Source organism: Varanus komodoensis, unplaced genomic scaffold (assembly GCF_004798865.1).
Source record: "Varanus komodoensis strain SLA01 unplaced genomic scaffold, ASM479886v1 scaffold26, whole genome shotgun sequence".
Taxonomy (NCBI): Eukaryota; Metazoa; Chordata; class Lepidosauria; order Squamata; family Varanidae; genus Varanus; species Varanus komodoensis.
The window spans coordinates 10,394,284-10,412,146 of NW_025335684.1; the positions used below are offsets into that span (position 1 = coordinate 10,394,284).

The window sequence follows — 17,863 nt, forward strand, 5'->3', positions numbered from 1 at the left end:
TCTGTTTGTCGGGCCCCTTTCATGAATTCTGTTGTCTGTAGGCTATGCACTTACTCATGTTTGTAATGGTATCGCCATTAAAGAACATGTCTTGCAATCAGAGTCTCCCTTGACCAACAACCTAGCAGTATTCCAGTTAACCATGTTCATAAAACAGCTTTATGGAACCCCGTGCTATAATTTACGAAGTGCCATCCCAGTTAAATTCTGCAAGCCCAGCAATGCAAGAAACATAAATAACGTCCACGGTTTGGTTTGCTTTTGTTTGAATCAGCTGCTAGAAAACATGACTGAGGTTGTCCGAAAAGGCATCCTGGAAGCACAGGTTCAGCTGGAGAAGGCCAATGAAGAAAGACTTCTTGAGGAGGTGAGCACCTCTTGTTAAGCCCCATTGCCTCCGTCCACCACAGAGGGGCAAAGCACTGCATGGCAAGACCCCTGTCCCCCCCACATGCACCCACCCGCGGTTTTTTCCCCCCCAGGGGCTGCTCCGACAGATTCCTGTAGTGGGCTCCGTGCTGAACTGGTTTTCTCCATTCCATGCGTCACCAAAGGGACAGACCTTCAACCTGACAGCAGGTGGGATGACGTTTGACCATGCCAGCGATTACAAGACTCAACCAGCTGCAGTGAATTAGTGGGCACCTCACGATATGTGGGGGCGGAGGAAGGACGGAGGAGGGTCCTGTGCCTCTCCAGGCATTTCTCTCTCCTCCATCCCCTGCTTCTGGGCCTCATGGAGGCACCTGATTGCTTAGGATCCTGGGAGATGACTCCGCCAGACCTTTCCTATACTCTTAATCTAATGCAGGGTGGGAAACCTTTTCCTTGTCAAGGTCGGCATTACTTCAGTTGCTACCTGTCAGGGCCTGCATTGGCTGGAGGCAAGAGGTAGCAGAGTTTACAGATGTGACTCTTTACCTTTTGTTCTGTATCCAACAGGAAAATAAACCCCCAACATTTTCATTCAAGCATATTTCTTCCCCAGGTTGTGCAAGGTTCCCCCATCAGTTCTGTATTCAGGGGACAGAGCAGGAAGAGAAAAGCAGTACCTACCTGTCCTGTGCGGGGGCCATGGGCAGAGGAGGGTCCCAGGTTCAAATTGAGGGGTCTGGAGGATCTGCCTATGGGCTGGAGATACCGTGCTGGCTCAGCACTTTGTCCCTTCTTCTGGAGCAAGAGCTGCAGCTCTGGAGCTCAGGGCCAAAGAGAGGGTACAGAAGCTTGGCAGTGGGATCATGTGGGGCCACCTGAGTCATAGCCAAGCTGCAGGTGCTAAAAGTAGCACCTGAGCTGACATGCCAGGAGACACCACCGCCAGCCTCCAGCCTTGAGACATTTCCATGTGGAAACCAAACTGGGAGAGGCAAGGGAGCATCCCAAACGTTTCCAGTCTGAAGTTCAGCGAAATTTGCAGTTGTTTGCAGATATCATGCAATTAGCTAACCTGTTGAACCCAGAGCTGATGTTATCACCACCCTCGTTCTTTGGCAGGTTCTTTAGAATCTACAGAGTCCACCTATGTCTCCAAAGTACAGGGCACAGGGACCACCCCACCTCCTACCCCCACATCCAGCCGTGCCAAACAAAGGCTTCCCGGTAAGTCTCTCCTCTCTTCCTCTGCAGAAAAGCTTCTAAGAATTGTTTCCTCTTGCTTAACCCCTTTCTCGAACGTTTTGTCCTAGGACAAAAGCTGTTCAGAAGGTCTTTAAGGAACTCCGATGGGTTCAGTGAGACGAGTTCAGTGAGCCATATGGATGACTTGGACAGAGCAGAGCAACGCCCTGCAGAGCAAGAGCGTCTGGAGCAACAGAAGCCAGACGAGAGTGCAAGTCGGGCCTCGGAAACCGCTGAAGGCGCCTCGCACGATCAGGGCCAGACCCCAGGAAATGGCTGCACAAAACCCGAGGAAGAAGAGAGCCTGAGATAAAAGCCCAATACTGCCCATTAAGACTTTGTACAGACAAATGCAGTCCCTCTCCAGCAGGGTAATGTAAGGATGCATTCAAAATGTGAACAGTGCCACAGTTAGCACAGTAATAGCTACTGCTAACCTGACTGGAGATTTTGCACAAAGATTAGTGGAAGAATTCTTCTCTCCTCCACCCCCTTTACCTTCTTTGTGGGGCCTTGTTTTTACTGTACACTTTGCTATGATGCCTCTTTGTCCTGCATACCTTCACATTGCCAAGGTTGTGTTTGAATGGCTAGTAAACATTTGCCTCTCTGCCAAGGAGCATGCAAGTGACCATTATGGCGGTGCACCCTAAAGATGATTTGTTTATTTTTTTAAAAAAGATAACTTTCCCAGGTGTCTCTTGATTTTTAGGTTGAGCAATTAATTGCACATGGTGCTTTTGGGGAAGAGAGGTTAATTCCTAACCTGTTCAATAAGACTTCCACTTGCCACTATCTTATTTTTCAACATCCATGTTCCAAGGTGAACAAATCCGTCATGACCTTCGCTAGACTTTTAACCTTAGACTTCATTTTATAACTCGCTTATTTTTTAAGAAAAATTCTGCAGACGTTTTCCTCATATGTGCATGTATGAATGTCTGAGCCCTACACCGTCCGGGCTGTCTTTCTGTCCCGCTGTAGACCTTTGTGTTCTCACAAGGCCTGAAGGAGCTGGATCACTAAGCTCTTCCAGCATTTCTGACACGTCACAGTGCCCCTTTCCCACTTTCAAGACCGCTTGGAATCAAACACGACTGGGACATTTTGCATCACTCAGAATATCTTGAGTCACGCCCTTTTGAAAAATGATGGTGAAACATTTGAACTGACGTTGAATGTCTGCGATGTTTCCTGGTCTGCTTCTTCTGGATTGTTTTCTGATCTGATCTATTTTCTGATCCATTTTTCCTGACATTTGTTAGATAGTGTAAATACCCAGAGAAATTATTAGACTAAATGCACTGCTGCACTATTTAAAAAACTAACTCCCTGAGCTAGCTTTTTGTTTAAATCCCCGAGCAAATATTCGGAAGCATATTTCTTCTCCCATTAATTATGTGTTCACTTTTGGGATTGCTCCATTTCTGGGCCTGTTGAATTTGCATCGCATCAAACCAGGAGAAAGTTAGTTGGAAGGAAGGAAGGAAGGAAGGAAGGAAGGAAGGAAGGAAGGAAGGAAAACAAAGATAGTTGTGTTGATCACAAGAAAATTTCCAAAATCCATGTGGCTATTAATGTTTTTGGCCAACCAAAAGATCATCAAAAAATGGTGTGAGCTTTTGAAATACTCAGATCTCTTCAGGCAAGATACAAATGTTTCATAACTATCCCTGCAGAAGAGCTTTTCAGAGCCTGCATCTCTGGATGATCTTTTGGTTAATTCTAAGAACCATGTAACCATTCGCCACATGATTTTAAATTCATGTGGTTTAAAAAAAAAGTGTTGCCCAAACAAGGATTAATTCTCTCTTTGTGAAGGGCCTTTCTTGCAGTCAATGTCTGTGGCGTTCCTTCTTGCGGTTTACCTGTTTGCATAAACTAGGTACGGTCTACTCCTAAGCTACTGGAGATGTGAACCTCATCCTAGCCCAGGCAATGCATTAAATGTTGGCTGTTCACCAGGGACCACTCTACTCTGTAATGCAATAGTAGCAGCCTAGGCACCGAAAATGAGTGTTTATCAACAAGAGAGGAAATGCCCAAATGAACTGCAGGGTCACGGCAACAGGAAATGCTCACTGGAAGAGAGAACCTAGAGATCCTCTGCTTTTCAACCCAGACACAGAAATGGCTTAGAGAACCTGTGTAGCAAAGGGCCCAACTAGATACCATGGCAAAGACCTAATTTCTTCCTGCTCCTTCACAATAGTTAGTTTAAGTGAATGAGGTCAACTGTATGGGAAAGGTAAGTTCTGTTGGTGTTATGGAAACGGAAGTGAGAACTTAAGATGCACAGGATCTAGTTTTAGGTCTGTATAACTGGACTGGTGAATTCAAACTTCTCTTTCCCCTCAGCAACTCTCCAGTCCCTTCCAAGTGTGATACAGAGGTCAGGGCAAACTTGATGAGCTGTAGGGTAGGAAGGGGGCCTCCAAAAATTTGACGGGAGAACTGCCTCTAAGGGGAGTCCTTCCATCCACAGAAGTAGGATCATGTCCATAAGGCAGTCTTCTCCAATGGCCATGCTGACCTGGAATTCTGGAAGCTGCAGTCCAACCCAGCTGGAAGGTACCAGGTTGAGAACGGTTTCCACCATGTTTCTTCCAACAGCAGGTTTAGTTCTCAGCCAGTGGTAGTCCAGGGCTCCAATGTCACGGAGGTGGTTACTCACTGCAGGTTGCAGAATGAACTTTAAGGGAGATAACCAGAATGCTGAACCCTGGCCCCAGGTTAGTCTCAGGACCACGGAAAGCTCCTTAAAGGTGATGACCACAAACCTGAGTGAGTACACTGTCCCATCTTCTGCTGTCTTCACCAAGCTAATTTCCTTGATGAGCTCGGCTAGAACAAGCTTGCAGTGGCCTCCAAATCATTCTAGCGAATTCCAGTGGCCCGAATGGCCGCAAGGGTTGTGGACTGAGAGCTGCTGGTGGTCAAGCGCAGTCAACTCGCCCTCCGGTATGAAGGATGGGGAAATGTGCGCTGGCACAGCGGGGTTGCTTTCTTTCTCGAAATAAGGGTTGACTTTTAAAATGCAAATTTGATTCCTTGTCTTCCTCAACCATATATTTGGTGCAATTAATTATATATTAACTGGGGTTCATTGAGGGGAAAGGGTTAAAGTTATAATCGTTAATACAAATTTTAATGTTTTTATATGGTTAAGCTGGCAGTTTTGCTGGAATACAGACCTAATTTAGATACCTCCCAAATGCTTCAATAAAAGTTCCTCAAATTGTTACATGTGAGTTTGTGGTGTTCAAAACTTTGCTAGTGAAAACTTTTAAATGCTTTCGTTAGTTCTTTTCATTCCTAGACCTGAAGGTCCTCTGGGCAATTCACAAAAACTATTCTGATCATAAAATTGAATCAAACTATTTTGAAAATACAGTGTTGCACAGTGTATTAGCAACTGTGTTTACAAAACACAAACTGATAAAAGCTTAAGTGAGCTTGCTTTGGTTACAGGAGTTTCTTTGTGAATACAAACCTTGTTAAGAGAGCTGTCAGCAATGATTTACTGTTTAACAGTGCCCATAATATAACCAAACCCAATTTTCCAAGACACAGAGTAATGGAAGTGTTAAAGAGTAATACTAAGCTTCCTGCAAACAAGATTTGCACATAATTCCACAGGCATCAGGGTTCTCAAAAACAGGATGTGCTACCATAATCTGTGAACACCTTTTCACAGTATCCAAGGGCATACTAAGGCCAAAAAGCAAAATATTTTCACAAACGACTATCATGGACTATGACCCAGAAGCAACTTGCCAAAAATCCAACACAAAGGTGAGCAGAATTCAGTCCAGTGAAATTAAGGAAATTGTGTTCATCTCAGAATCCAGAAAAAAAAAACCCAGACTGCATCATGACAGACTTACCAGAAAAAGGAATACATAACACAAAATTATGAGCCAGGTGAGCACTGCACTGTCAGCGCGGATTAGGAAATCACGTATCAAACCACTGGAAAGGTGACCATTTATCTGTTATAATTACTTCCTGAGCACAGACTAGTGAAGTACATATTCTGCAAAGTGAGAGGAGGAAGACGACATGCCACTGTCAATTTTGCTGCCATTTCAAGTTCTACTGGTGCAGAATTCCATGTGTGTTTTCATGCCCCAACATGTACACATTCTTACACAGAACTTTTGCTGGAAATGGCCTGTTTTGCAAACGTTTCCCTATGGAAGGTTTCTCCGTGCTGTTTCCACAGCTGTGCAGCTGTGTGTGCAGCCCTGATGAGTGCATTTTGTGAGCACAGAGCTGTAGCACTAAACCTGGGAAAGTGCAAATTTTGCCATGCAGTGACGCTCAGATGCCTACTGCTTCATTGTGGGTATCTGAACCTTGTAAATCTGCAGTCAACGAGTGAATGGAACACGTTCTCACCCATCCTTTACAAGCTGATGGGCTTCCCTGCCATCAATTCTTGAGCTCATGTTGAAAAATTGAGTCATTTCCCATAAAAGAAAAAATAGTTGCAAAGGTGTGTTCGCATCCTACTTAACGCATCTGACTTGCCGCCTACTGAAATAGAAGAGTCACATCTACCTCTGCCCCTTTGACTGTGGTCGCAACTCCCAGTGGACTCCAAGAACACAACAGGAAAAGAATTCTCCTCGTTGCAGAATGAGACACCAAGCACACCAAAATACCAAGAGTGAAGACTCCTCCACACCTCCAAGTTACTGCTCCCCTCCTCCTCACACAATTTTTCTTCTGCAGAAACATCAGGGAACTCAAACACATGCAAATTAACAAGCAAATTGGTCCAGCTTTTATTCAGCAGGAAGTGGAGAGAATCCCCAGTTCACTGTCATTTACAATCACCCTTTTAATCGCTCATTTGTACATCAGCAAATCATACAGTCGATCACAGAAAAAACTACATTAGCTGACAAGTTAAAACTTCATTTTTTTAAATCCCTTGAACATGACAACATGAAATGCTTTTAAATGAAATGTTAGTCTTTACCTGATTTGTGCCTCCTTAAAAAATGTTAAGGGCTGCATGTTTCCATCCCAGTTAAATACCTTATGCAGTTCCAATTCACTTGGCAGGCCTTGCCCAGAAAGCCTCCCATTGTGGTGATTTGCACCATATTGTTTTAAAGTCTTGACTAGACTGAAGAAATAGAAAAGTTAATCATCAAGAACGTGACTATGATCAAGTATACATGGAAATTCCTTGTGTGCAGCGGTTTCCTTCATTAGCACATTTCACACTGCATTTATGAAGCTGCCTGTTTCCCTAAAGAAAACTACAGAAGCCCTCAGAAATTGTTAAATCTGGTATACACCGTGGTAGGAAGCATTTGGACACCACAGACCCCAATGCAGCCCTCACCATCCCTTGAAATGCAGGATTAAACCCCTCGTTCCTCTGCATTTTTTAAATGACAAAGCATCTCAGTTAACTGAAAGCTAAAGATGCTGGCTGAGTTATTTGGCAAGAGCGGAGCCACGGCATACAGGGAAGGGGTCACAATCCTTGGACCCTGAGAGACAATACAGAAATAGGCAAAGACACAGAAATCTGCACAAGCTCCACTCACACAGAACTGTTGGTAGGCCAGCAGCAAGAAAGCAAACAGTTCATGTTAACACATGTGCATGCAGGCGCTCTCCAAAAAGCAAGAACGATTACAAAAGCAAAATCCCTCTTCCAGATGCAGAACGGATCTTGCAGGCTTTGCCATTCAAATAATAGCATTAATTATAATCATCAATACCATCTTGGAAAGGGGGTGGCGCAGATCATCCTTGGTCATTGAAAGACACTGCAGTTTGAGTGCCGAACTTGGATAAAATCTCATTAGCAAACAGAAGGCGGGGAACAAAGATGATGGATTTATACCACTTTGCACATGACAGCACAAGCAAGCACATGGCTTCCCACCGCTTTGCTGCTTCCACTTCGCACGTGCTTCCATAAACAAGTTTGGGCTTTGTCGTCAGGTGTTCCCAAGGAGCGGCTTGGGAAAGCGGAAGCAGAGCAAAAGCAACGGGGTTGAGGCAAGCAGGCAGGCAGGACACTCACTAGAGGCAGCATGACCCTGCCAGTGCAGGTTTCATCAGCCGCGCCCTGGCTCTGCCTGCACACCAGGCCTGCCCACAGGCACCTGGGAGCCGAGTGCCCACGGCGCTGCAGACGAAGCCCCGTGATGGGTGCCTCTGGTGGAGAAATGCAGCGGTTTAAGAAAGGGCCCTCAACAGCCAACATGCCGCTGATGCGTCGCCTCTGGCCCCTGATCCAGTGCTGACCTCAAGAGCTGGCACCCGAACCCGGCAACCGTGGGCGGTTCCCAGACCCCACGGCCCCCCGCATGCAGTACGACCGGCCTCCTCCTCCCCACAGCATTGCACTGTCTTCTAGTGCTCGCAACCAGGTCAAGCTGCCATTTTTACAATTCCCAAGATCCCCCAAGAACAATGCAAGAGAACTTAAAGGGGAAGCGGGGCCACATGGATTCTGCCCAGACCCGACGCCAGCCTGGAGCTCCATCCAATGGCCGGCCCCCAAGCCCCACAAAAGGACAGACCTCGGGAAGGAAGGGGCTACAGGGAACCCTGCTTAACGTTTCCAATCCTCTTGCAACTACATTTCATTCCAGAACATGCACATCCGGACCGCCCTCCTGCGGTCCAATCATTTGGGCTTTTGGGAATATACCCATTTTTAAGGGCACGACACCTTGCGAACAAGGACACTTCAGTTAGTTCACTTGGCAAAGCCGGCCACAACGTAATGCGCAGCCCCCACCCCTCGGACCGGCCGCTCCTCCTCTAGCACAACCACGCAGAGTCCCCTTGGCTCCTCCTCCTCCTGCTAGATCAGATCTGGTCGGAAGAGACCCTTTCCCACAGGCCATCTGTGTTCTTCCGGTAGCGCCACGGTTTTCTGCTAGGAAACAGGGTCTTGTGGGGGAACGGGTGCTCTTTCAGATACGTCAAGGTGGCTCGAATATGGGACACAAAGTGAGGCGGTTCTGCCTGAGGCGACGTGGAGAGGTTCTGGAAAGAGAAGTGCTGGGGGCAGTTACTCCTTGCAAGCCAGCTCCCCAACGTTCTCCAAGCAGCCTCTGCCTCGTGCACCAAGTGCGGCAGAGCAGGGGGGCCTCAGACCCGGGCTGCAGAGACCCTGCTCCGAACCCCAAGCGGAGCGTGACGCTCTCTTTGGGCGGGTCGGGGCCAATCTTTCAGCCTCCTCTACCCGTGCAGGGTTGTTAGGGAAATCAAATGCCGGACTGGGCACTCCGAGTGCTACTCCCTGCTTGGCCATGACGCCTGCTGGGTGACTGCAGCCCAGCCACTTACTCTCAGGCAAACCCCCCTCATAGGGGGGCTGTTGTGAGGATGAAATGGACCGGCGGAGAACGGCGAAAGGAAAGGGAGGGAGATGGAGGGACAGAAATGCAAGGGACGGAGAGTAATAACAACGTGAAGTAAAAGTCCAGGGGACTCAGGAAGCCTCCAGTTCAGAGCCCCCCCTGTGCCAGCTCCCGGGGCTCCATCCCTCCATCTCGCCGATGAACCCCCGTTACCTGCAAGAGGTGCTGGTCGTCCTGCTCTAGCCAATAGTCCACGAGGGGGAAAGGCAGCCAGAAGTAAGGCCCAATGCAAAGCTGCTCCTTCCTGGAGTCATAGATGTTCACCATCTGCGCCAAGAGAGGAGGGGCGTGCTCTGCCAGGGGCTCTTGCTCCGAGGAGCTGCCATTGCTTACGCACACAGCTGAAACCCCTAGACGGTCTCCCACTTCCCAGGAATGCAGCCACCAGCGGCTCTGTGCACTTCAAGCAGGGCTCCCCAAGCAGGGGAGCGCTCCCCAAGCTCTTTGGGGAAGGAGGACACACGAAGAGGCTTGAGAGTGTCGTGGGCACCCTCGCAAAATGGCTGCACAGGGGCACTCTGCCCATTGATCTCTTGGCTGCCATGGTGGGCAGAGCCAACCCAAGAACACACCTCTCCCAGAGGCGGAACCGGTGAGACCAAAAGAAAGTCGCTTTCCCAAGTGCAAGGCCAAGGTGAGGCACAGGCGCCAGGTAACTGCAGCCTCGGAGAGCAGCTTTCGCAACAAGCCGGCCTCTCACGGGAAAACGGGTTTAAAATGCCGATTGCCACAACAAAAGCCAAACAAAACGAGAAACAGCAATAAATTGGTATCCGATCCCATACAGGAGTGCCAGACCTTTGTCCAACTCTGCTGTTCCAACCCCATGTACCACACGAAATTTTACAAAACGCTCTCGTGTTCGTCTTTTCCCCAAACTGAAGGTGATGGGCTGAATCCAGACTTGGGCCATACTTAGACTAGACTCATTCCGTTTTATGGAACGTAAGCCAGCCATCCCTGACCTATCTTGATTTCAACGGCTCCAGGTTAAGCATGAGGAAATCTGAATCCAACCCGGTTTTAATTCATGGCTTTTCTCCGGGTCAAAAGCCTAATACGTTTGAGCTCTTCCCATCCGCACTACAATTAGCGCATCAGCTTGGAACAGAGTTGGTGACTTCTGCCCTTCAGCTGTTTTGGCCCACAACGCCCGTAACCCTTCCCCATCATCCACGCTGGCTAGTGCTGATGAGGCGTGTAGGTGAAACATCAAGAACTGTCCAACCCCAATTTAGGAGCATCAGCAACCCAAGGAAGCCCCAGCACAAGTGGGTCACTCATCTGCCCCCCCCCCCACCCAAAGCATGCCTGGCTCCTCCAAGCACCCCCTCCACTCACCTTTGCTCCTGTAAAGGTCCTGGCCGACCGCAACTCCTCATTGGGCCCCCGATCTGGAAATGTTGCATGGAAAATCTCACCTGTTTTAACATTTGCAGCTGGAAAAGCAAGAGCAGAACTCGAGTCCACCTTTGAACAGTGTCCGTACAGAAGATGAACATTTGTTCTCTCTGCTGCTCCAGAGAGTAGGACCCAAACAAACAGATTCAAGCGGTAAAGTAAAAGTATTTTGACTAAGAAGAGTACCCTGGGGACAGCAGCCGCTCCACGGTGGTGTAAAGGACCCTCAAAGATGGTGGACACTCCTCCATTGTATTTTATACGTGGAGATCAGAGGGTCCACGTATGCGGGATGCTGCAGCAGCCCGTTTTCTGCATCAGTCTAGATGACTGTTGAGGCCCCTTCTGACCCAGTAATTCTAGAACTGACCGAGGACTGAATGACCAAACCCTTCCCCATCCCTCTGCACAGGGCCAGCAACAACCTTACACCAGGCCGGAGAACCTCTTTCAGCCCAATGGTGAAGACATTTTCCAAGAAACTCTTGGAAACACCTTCCCACTGAGACTGAGCAGACACACCAAACCCAGCCCTTACTTACCAATTCCATAAACAAATGGAAAGTGGTTGCCTTTCTCCTGCCGATCGTTCAATTCTGTCGTTCAAAAGAAGAGAGAGAGAAAAGAAGTGAAATAGTCTAAATCCTCCGAAGAAACAGGGAGATCATCAGTAGAGATGGTCAAAGGTAAGTAGGCCAAGAGACAGAATGATGCGGAGTGTCTTGCTCCAGCGGGAAATGGGCTGAAGAGGCAAGATGGCATGCGGGGAGCCTAAGTTGAGGAGGAGAGCAAGAAAATATGGCAGGTAAGGGAGAAAATTACCTGTCACACAGAAAGTCACAAGATGGATGTCCTCCTGCAGGCGGTCGAAGGCTCCTGGGAATAACAGCACAGAAAAGTGCAAAGGGTCACTAGAAGAAGGCAGTTCACAGAAACTACTGGGAAATGCTACGTATGAAAGTCAGGGTTGCTAACTGTTCTGTCCCCACGATGCTCGTGGAAAGATGACTGAGGCCCAACAGCTGCAAAGTGGGAGGGCAAAGTTGGAGCCAGCCACAAAATGGCGGCAGGAGGAGGCAGCACAGAGCATGAGTGGATGGTCACAAACTGGGCCAGGATGAGAAATGCTGATAGAACATAGAAACACAGAAAACAGAGCAAGTCAGAAGGGACCTCCCGGGCAATCTAGTCTGACCTCCGGCACCAGCCGGCTCCACTCATGACATGCCCACCATGTGGATGTCCAGCCTATCCTTGAACACGCGCACCGATTGGGGATTGATGGGGACCTCAACATGGATTGAGGTGTTTCAAGTCTATTTTCTGGGCCCCACCAGGACTCCCCAGTGGCAACCACCTGTTGGCAACAATGCCAATTCAACAAGGAGGTGCCAAGCGCTCACATCAAAACGATCTCGCTTCCACTCCAGGCCCAACAGCACGGCGAGGAAAGCCAAGCCTACATGGGCTCCCAGGGCAAGGAGCTCCATAGCCATGGCAGCGCCATCCAGGTTGCCTAGAATTCTAGTTGCCCATTCAGACCAGGGACTCCCAGCGTGGGGGGTCTGCCTCCGCAGGGGGTGTGAGACAGCATTTCAGCGAAGCAACCAAGAGTGCAGCTGCATCATTTTTTGCCAAAAATTGTCCCAATAATGACATTATTATTATTTTGCTTGCATCTGGAATCAGCTCTCGTTTGTCCATCAAGACAAAATCTAGGAATCTCCTGAATCCACAAGCAGACTCACGGATCGCCATCAGCAAGGAAGCTCCACATTTTGACAAAATCGTGAATGAGAAGCAAGAACAAAGAAGTCATTGGATTTTATGGGGTTGTGCTTACTGTTTACAATTTTTTCTAACTGCTCAATTTATATCTGAATTTTATGCACTGAGTTAAAAGCTTCTTAAGTTCGATTTGTTCACCCACAGTACTGTATGTGGTTCAAAAATCAGAAATTTGACTTCTTCATCTTCAAATGTGGTATTATTTTTGTAGGGGGTGAGAACATTACTCAAACATTTTCTAGGGGTGCAGGGCATAGAAAAGGTTGGAAACCACTGCTTTAGACTATATGCCGAGCTTAGCAAAACAAAACAAAAAAAAACCTTGCTTGCAAAGCCTTCCAAAGCCACCATTTCCCAATCTGTCTGGCCAGACAAATGCAACCCATCACTTGCCAGTTCAGAGAATGCACTGGAAAAAAGAAATGGTCTGGGGATGTCAAAAGTTTTATTCCTCAGATAAACCCTCTGCCATATAGTTTGGGCCTTCTTCAGGGGTTCAGCTCTTTCCAAAATTGTCTACAAAGATCTTTGAAGAGATATTGCTCCAATATGAATCCTGCCTCTGGAAAACTACTTTAAGGAATAAAATTAGCATTTTTTCAGGGTCCTGAAATGTATCTTCCTTTTTTCCGTCAGCTAATTTTGAGCATTCTCCGGTTTTGTCTGATCCCGAGTTCAGACAATCATACTGAACCCTAGTTGAATTTCTTTCATCGTGGCTTGGGCTACATCTGAAGAGCGCCTCTGTGGGCAGAAGGCAGCATCTCGGTGTCACTCATAGACCTTGGCTCCTACCCAAGCTGCACAGCAACAGAATTATGCAAAATACAGGCAAAGGTGCCCAACTAACTTGCAGAACATCGGTTGCAGAATTCAGTTTTGCTCGGTGCAGAAAAGCTCCCATATAAGCCCTCTGTATTCCCAACAACTCCCATCTCTTCCCAGGTGCTGCAAATTTGGCTCAGCTCCAATCAGCCTCCAAAAGCTGGACTGAGAGGGCAGAAAAGAAAATGTGAGCTCACTCAGAAGTTGACTGGTGAGTCGCTCGGATAAGAGTCTGTCATCGCAGAAGCCTCCAACCAGGTGTACTTCCAGCCTAAGAAAAAGATAAGGAATTCAGAGACACAGTTGACAAACCGAATTAAACCAACTGACTGGGATCCCATTTTAATCGGCAGGGCTGCTCTTCCGTTTGCTGTGGTTCTGGGCAAGATACGAGATCCTGCGAAACGGGTTTGTACAAACACAGTCACTAAGGGACAACCAAAGTGTTTCTCCAGCGGCAAGTTCACCTCGCTTGCCTCGCAACTTCATCGGAAGGGCACCTCAATGCAGGCTCTGAACTGCTGCCCATCTATTCATGCATTGCCATTTGGCCATCGAGAGCACAATCCCACGGCCCCTCAACATCCGGGGCGGGGGGGGGGGCGGGATTGCTCAGAGCCTCACACTGAGGTCTTCTGTCCTCGGACGCTCTCACAACTGACATGGAAAAAACTGTGTGGGCTGAGAGCGGAAATGCACCCGGGGGGGTGTGCCGGGAGTGGTCAGGGAGGGGAGGAAGCAGAGGCTGTGATCTACGCTGATTTCTATCAGCACCCCCGTTTCCTTCCCTCTTTCTCCCTGGAGCTTTAGTTGAAAATGACATCCAGAGAAAATGATGGTGTTGCAATGGGGCTGGCGATCGCTGGTTTGCACGCGCCACCGGAAGCGTGCGAGCCTTTGGGTTTGGGGATTCTCAGTATTAAGGGTGGGGGCGAGACGTCTTTTTATGGACAGGTCCCTTATGACTTGAACTTCGGCGAATGGGGCGGCATAAAAATGTTTTAATAAATAAATAAAATAAATAAACTGCTGTTTAACACGCCAAAATCTTCCCATCGCCGCACGTCATGCTGGTAAAAACTGCCCCATTTCCACCTTTGTCTCTCCTTCTGTCTGATCCATGAATCTACTCCTGGCTGATTTCTGAGCCATCTGGATAAAATGCTCGGGGCAAGACAGCAAGGCGGTGGGAGCCTCTGGCCTGCCTCACGCTCCAGCCACCGGATGCTGGCAAAGCTCTCAAGCTTACACACGTCTGTGCACCGACAGGATTTTGCTCTTATTTTTTACTGATCCCTAAGTAACTCCAACTTGGTTTTGAAAACTGGTGACCTATTGTTTACATTTAATTTATTTGTATAACATTACTATTACATGCATATTCTCACATTTGCCTAATTAGATTTTCAGTAAATTATAGTTTGCCTGGAGTTGTAGAGGATTTTAATAAATTACGGTAATTCTCTGTAATGCACCATTTCACTAAAGTATTATTTCTTTTAAAAACTGACCTTCCACATTCTATGTTAGGAGACAACACTTTTACTGCATTAGTTAGCAGCAAAACTTCAGTTTCTGTATCTGATCCATCGCAGTGAGTGAGGCAAATGGCCCCGCTACCTGGAAAAAAGCAAGAATAAAAACAGTTTACTCCTTAAAGAACTCTGCAACTATTGAAAGGCATTTTTGGCAAGAATTGGCCTGATCCTAGGAATGAGGCTAACACTGACAAATACTGTCTCCTGACTCTGTTCCCTAAAATGGATGGGGATTGCCATGCTACTCCCAAGAAAAAGTCCTCATGATCACTTAAGGGAATCCTCAGCATGCTTTTGTTAAGACAGAGTGAATTTTGCCCTCCTTGTACTCTCCAGGTTCTGCTCCATCTAAAATGGAAATATTTTTCACACATCTGGATTATTTAGCTAACCTTGCCTGGGAAAAGCACAGAAGGAAAGCCTTTTCCAAAACCGTCAGTCCCTCCTTCGACTTCATGGACAACTGGCTCACAGCAGCCCACCTTCTATTTCCAGAGTTCTGGCTGCACACGCAGTGACTGGAGAGCCAGGCAGCACCCAGAGGAGGGGGGCACAATTGTCTGTGACCCTCCAAAGCTCCTGATGCATCTCCCACCCAGCCCAACCCTGCAAGTCCAGAGGTTTCCCCAAGCAACTGTGTTATTCTAAATCAGGGCTCTACAAGCAGTGGCTCCTAAAGATGCTGTTGGGATTCAACTCCCACCCACCCAAACAATGCTTGGAGATGCAGGGAGTCAAAGTTACCTGCCTCCAGGGAACCACACCCCCACCAGCCCTGCTCCAAAGCAGCAAGGACACCCAGGGCAGCGATTTGCTGGTTATTCCTGAACTGGGATTTGGGGGGACAGGTAAGCAGGGGGAACGGATGCCTCGCTGCTCGTCACCACTTCAGGGGGGTACCTGTGTGCCTAAGCACCACCAAGTGGCAAGTAGTTGCATCATCTGACCCGAGAACAGAAACGGAACCTGTGGCAGAGCAAAAGAAAGCAGCTGGTAAGCGCTCGGTGGCTACTTATTTATTTCTGGTCTTGTTGTCTGCTGGGCCAGCCCCAAGACCCTCCGAGCGGGTAGATCGCCACTCGCTTCCTGGAGCAGCCCTGCTCCGTGGCCCACCTACCGTCCTTCGGCGTGGTGGCGGCAAACTCCCGTTGCTGGACGTACAGAAGTCCTTTGGGCCCCACCGTTTGGACAGGCTGGCTTCGCAGCAGCTTGGCTCGCTCCTGCTCACAAAGTGGACCAAAACATGTAACACTGCACCGGCATTCCCATCCCGGCTACAGCAGAAATCCCACAGGTCGGCCCATTCACACAGCACGGCTGGGGATGATGGGTGTTACAGTCCAACCACCTAGAGAGCTTCCAATTTATTCCTGAGTGTGCTCACCACATTGACACCTTGCCCCCTTTCCTCCGAAAGAATGCAAGGCAAGGTCCACCATCTCCCTCTTCCCTTTCTCATCCCAATTTGTAACAATGACTTATAAGGCCCTAAATGGCTCAGGACCTGGATATTTGAAAAAGCACCTCTTTCCACAAAAACCTGCCCACCCCCAAAGATCTGGATCAGAGCCCCTTCTTTGGGGGCCCTCTTTAAATGAGAGCAGAAGAGCAGCAACCAGGAGAAGGGCCTTCTCTGCGGTGGAGCCCCGACTCTGGAACTCGCTCCCCAGAGAGGTGGCCTGGCAATGATGATTTTTTTCTTTACAGGGCCAGGCCAAACCCTTTTAATTTCCCCATTATTTTCCTTTTTTTTACTTTGGGTTTTGTTTGTTTAGCGAAGCTGTACCGTATTTGTATGCATTTATTTCCTTGTGTTCAAGGCAAACCATTCAACATCATAGTAGTCCAAGTCTATGCCCCAACCACGGATGCTGAAGTTGACCGGTTTTATGAAGGCCTACAGCACCTTCTAGAATTAACTCCAAAAAATGATGTCCTTATCATCATGGGGGATTGGAATGCTAAAGCAGGAAGCCAAAAGATAACCAGAATAACAGGCAAGTTTGGCCTTGGTGTACAAAATGAAGCAGGGCACAGGCTGGCAGAATTTTGTCAAGAGAATACGATGGTCATAGCAAACTCTCTTTTCCAACAACCCAAGAGATGACTCTACACATGGACATCCCCAGACGGTCAACACAGAAGTCAGATTGACTATGTGCTCTGCAGCCAAAGATGGAGAAGCTCTATACGGTCAGTAGAAACTAGACCAGGAACTGACTGTGGCTCAGATCACGAGCTTCTGGTTGCAAAATTTGGGCTTAAGTTGAAGAAAGTAGAGCCTTTGTGAAGGGCGGGATACAAGCAAAACACCCCTTCGAGGTAGGACGGAAGGCGCAGGGAACACCCGCACCGAGGAAGCCCCCCGTTGCCGCGGGGAGCCCCGTGGCGCTGCGCTCCTGGCAGGCGCGGCCTCTCAGGGGCCCCGCTGGGCGCCCCGGCGGCCCCTCGCCAGGGAGAGCGGCCCCCGCGCCCCAGCCCAGCCCAGCCCGGCCGCGGCTCACCTCGAGCTCCGGGTGGGCGCAGGCCAGCTCCCGAGCGGGCCGCGACGCGTCCAGGCGCTCGCCCCGCAGCAGCAGCGGCATGGCCGGCAGCACCCGCGGCGACGCGCCCAGGCTCCCCGCGGCCCGGCTGCCGGCGCAAGGCGCCCTGGGAAATGTAGGCGCGGCGGCGGCGGCGGCCACGTGGCGGCGGGCGGGCGGGCGCGGCGGCCTTATCGCCTCCCGACGCCCGGCCCGCGTTTCTGGCGAGAGCGGCGCCAGGCAGGGCCGGGGGCGACCCCGGGGCGAGGCGGCCCGCGATGCCGCCCCCGGGAGGCCCTCTCCGGCTTGGAGAGCGGCGCAGGACCCGGGCGCAGGCGCGGGGCGCGATCCGCAGCGTTGCTCCAGCCTGGAGGACTACCTCGCAGGGGTGTGCGCAGGGGGCACGCGCCCCGCCTTTCCTCCCTCTGTCGTGCCCACCCCTCCGCCTCTCCTTCTGCCCCGCTCTCCGTCTTGGCCCTCTTTTCTCTTGCTCTCTCGGTCAGCCTGTTTCCTCCCACTTCGCCTTGGGTCCCCCCCACATCGTTTGAAGCATGGCTGTGTGGCCAAACTGATCACTTGCAGACGCTCTCAAAACGACCCTGAGGATCCTCCTAAAGGCCTGTTCCATTGCAGGGTTTATCCGCCCAGTAACCTCTTCCTGACGGGATAGACTATCAAAAGGAGAGTTGTGACTTCCACAGTTGTCATGCATACAGCACAGCCATCCAGATGTGGGGTGGGGGAACGGGAGCAGGAGCAGGAAGGTCAG

The 17,863-nt window shown here is 49.4% G+C and overlaps 2 protein-coding genes across 3 annotated transcripts in view; one reads left to right on the top strand and one right to left on the bottom strand.

Moving 5' to 3' along the window:
- Positions 1–4,861, top strand: part of PDXDC1 (pyridoxal dependent decarboxylase domain containing 1) — a 41,910-nt gene extending 37,049 nt beyond the window's left edge. The window contains exons 20-23 of the mRNA XM_044433170.1: positions 275–367; positions 483–579; positions 1,495–1,599; positions 1,686–4,861. Of these exons, the coding sequence (XP_044289105.1) occupies positions 275–367; positions 483–579; positions 1,495–1,599; positions 1,686–1,930 (540 nt within the window). The 3' untranslated portion in view covers positions 1,931–4,861. The remainder of the gene's footprint in view (positions 1–274; positions 368–482; positions 580–1,494; positions 1,600–1,685) is intronic.
- NTAN1 (N-terminal asparagine amidase) overlaps positions 1–17,166 on the bottom strand; it is a 47,037-nt gene extending 29,871 nt beyond the window's left edge. Inside the window, exons 1-10 of one of the 2 annotated variants that reach the window (XM_044433172.1) lie at positions 17,077–17,166; positions 15,690–15,792; positions 15,473–15,538; positions 14,546–14,654; positions 13,232–13,305; positions 11,244–11,297; positions 10,964–11,017; positions 10,362–10,459; positions 9,174–9,287; positions 6,384–8,643 (exon numbers count right to left, since the gene is read on the bottom strand). In XM_044433172.1, the coding sequence (XP_044289107.1) occupies positions 8,464–8,643; positions 9,174–9,287; positions 10,362–10,459; positions 10,964–11,017; positions 11,244–11,297; positions 13,232–13,305; positions 14,546–14,654; positions 15,473–15,538; positions 15,690–15,792; positions 17,077–17,157 (933 nt within the window). In that variant the 5' untranslated portion in view covers positions 17,158–17,166 and the 3' untranslated portion in view covers positions 6,384–8,463. Of the gene's footprint in view, positions 1–6,383; positions 8,644–9,173; positions 9,288–10,361; positions 10,460–10,963; positions 11,018–11,243; positions 11,298–13,231; positions 13,306–14,545; positions 14,655–15,472; positions 15,539–15,689; positions 15,793–17,076 lie in introns of those variants that run through there. The other variant, XR_006415023.1, reaches the window with a different exon arrangement.
- Positions 17,167–17,863: the final 697 nt, after the last annotated feature.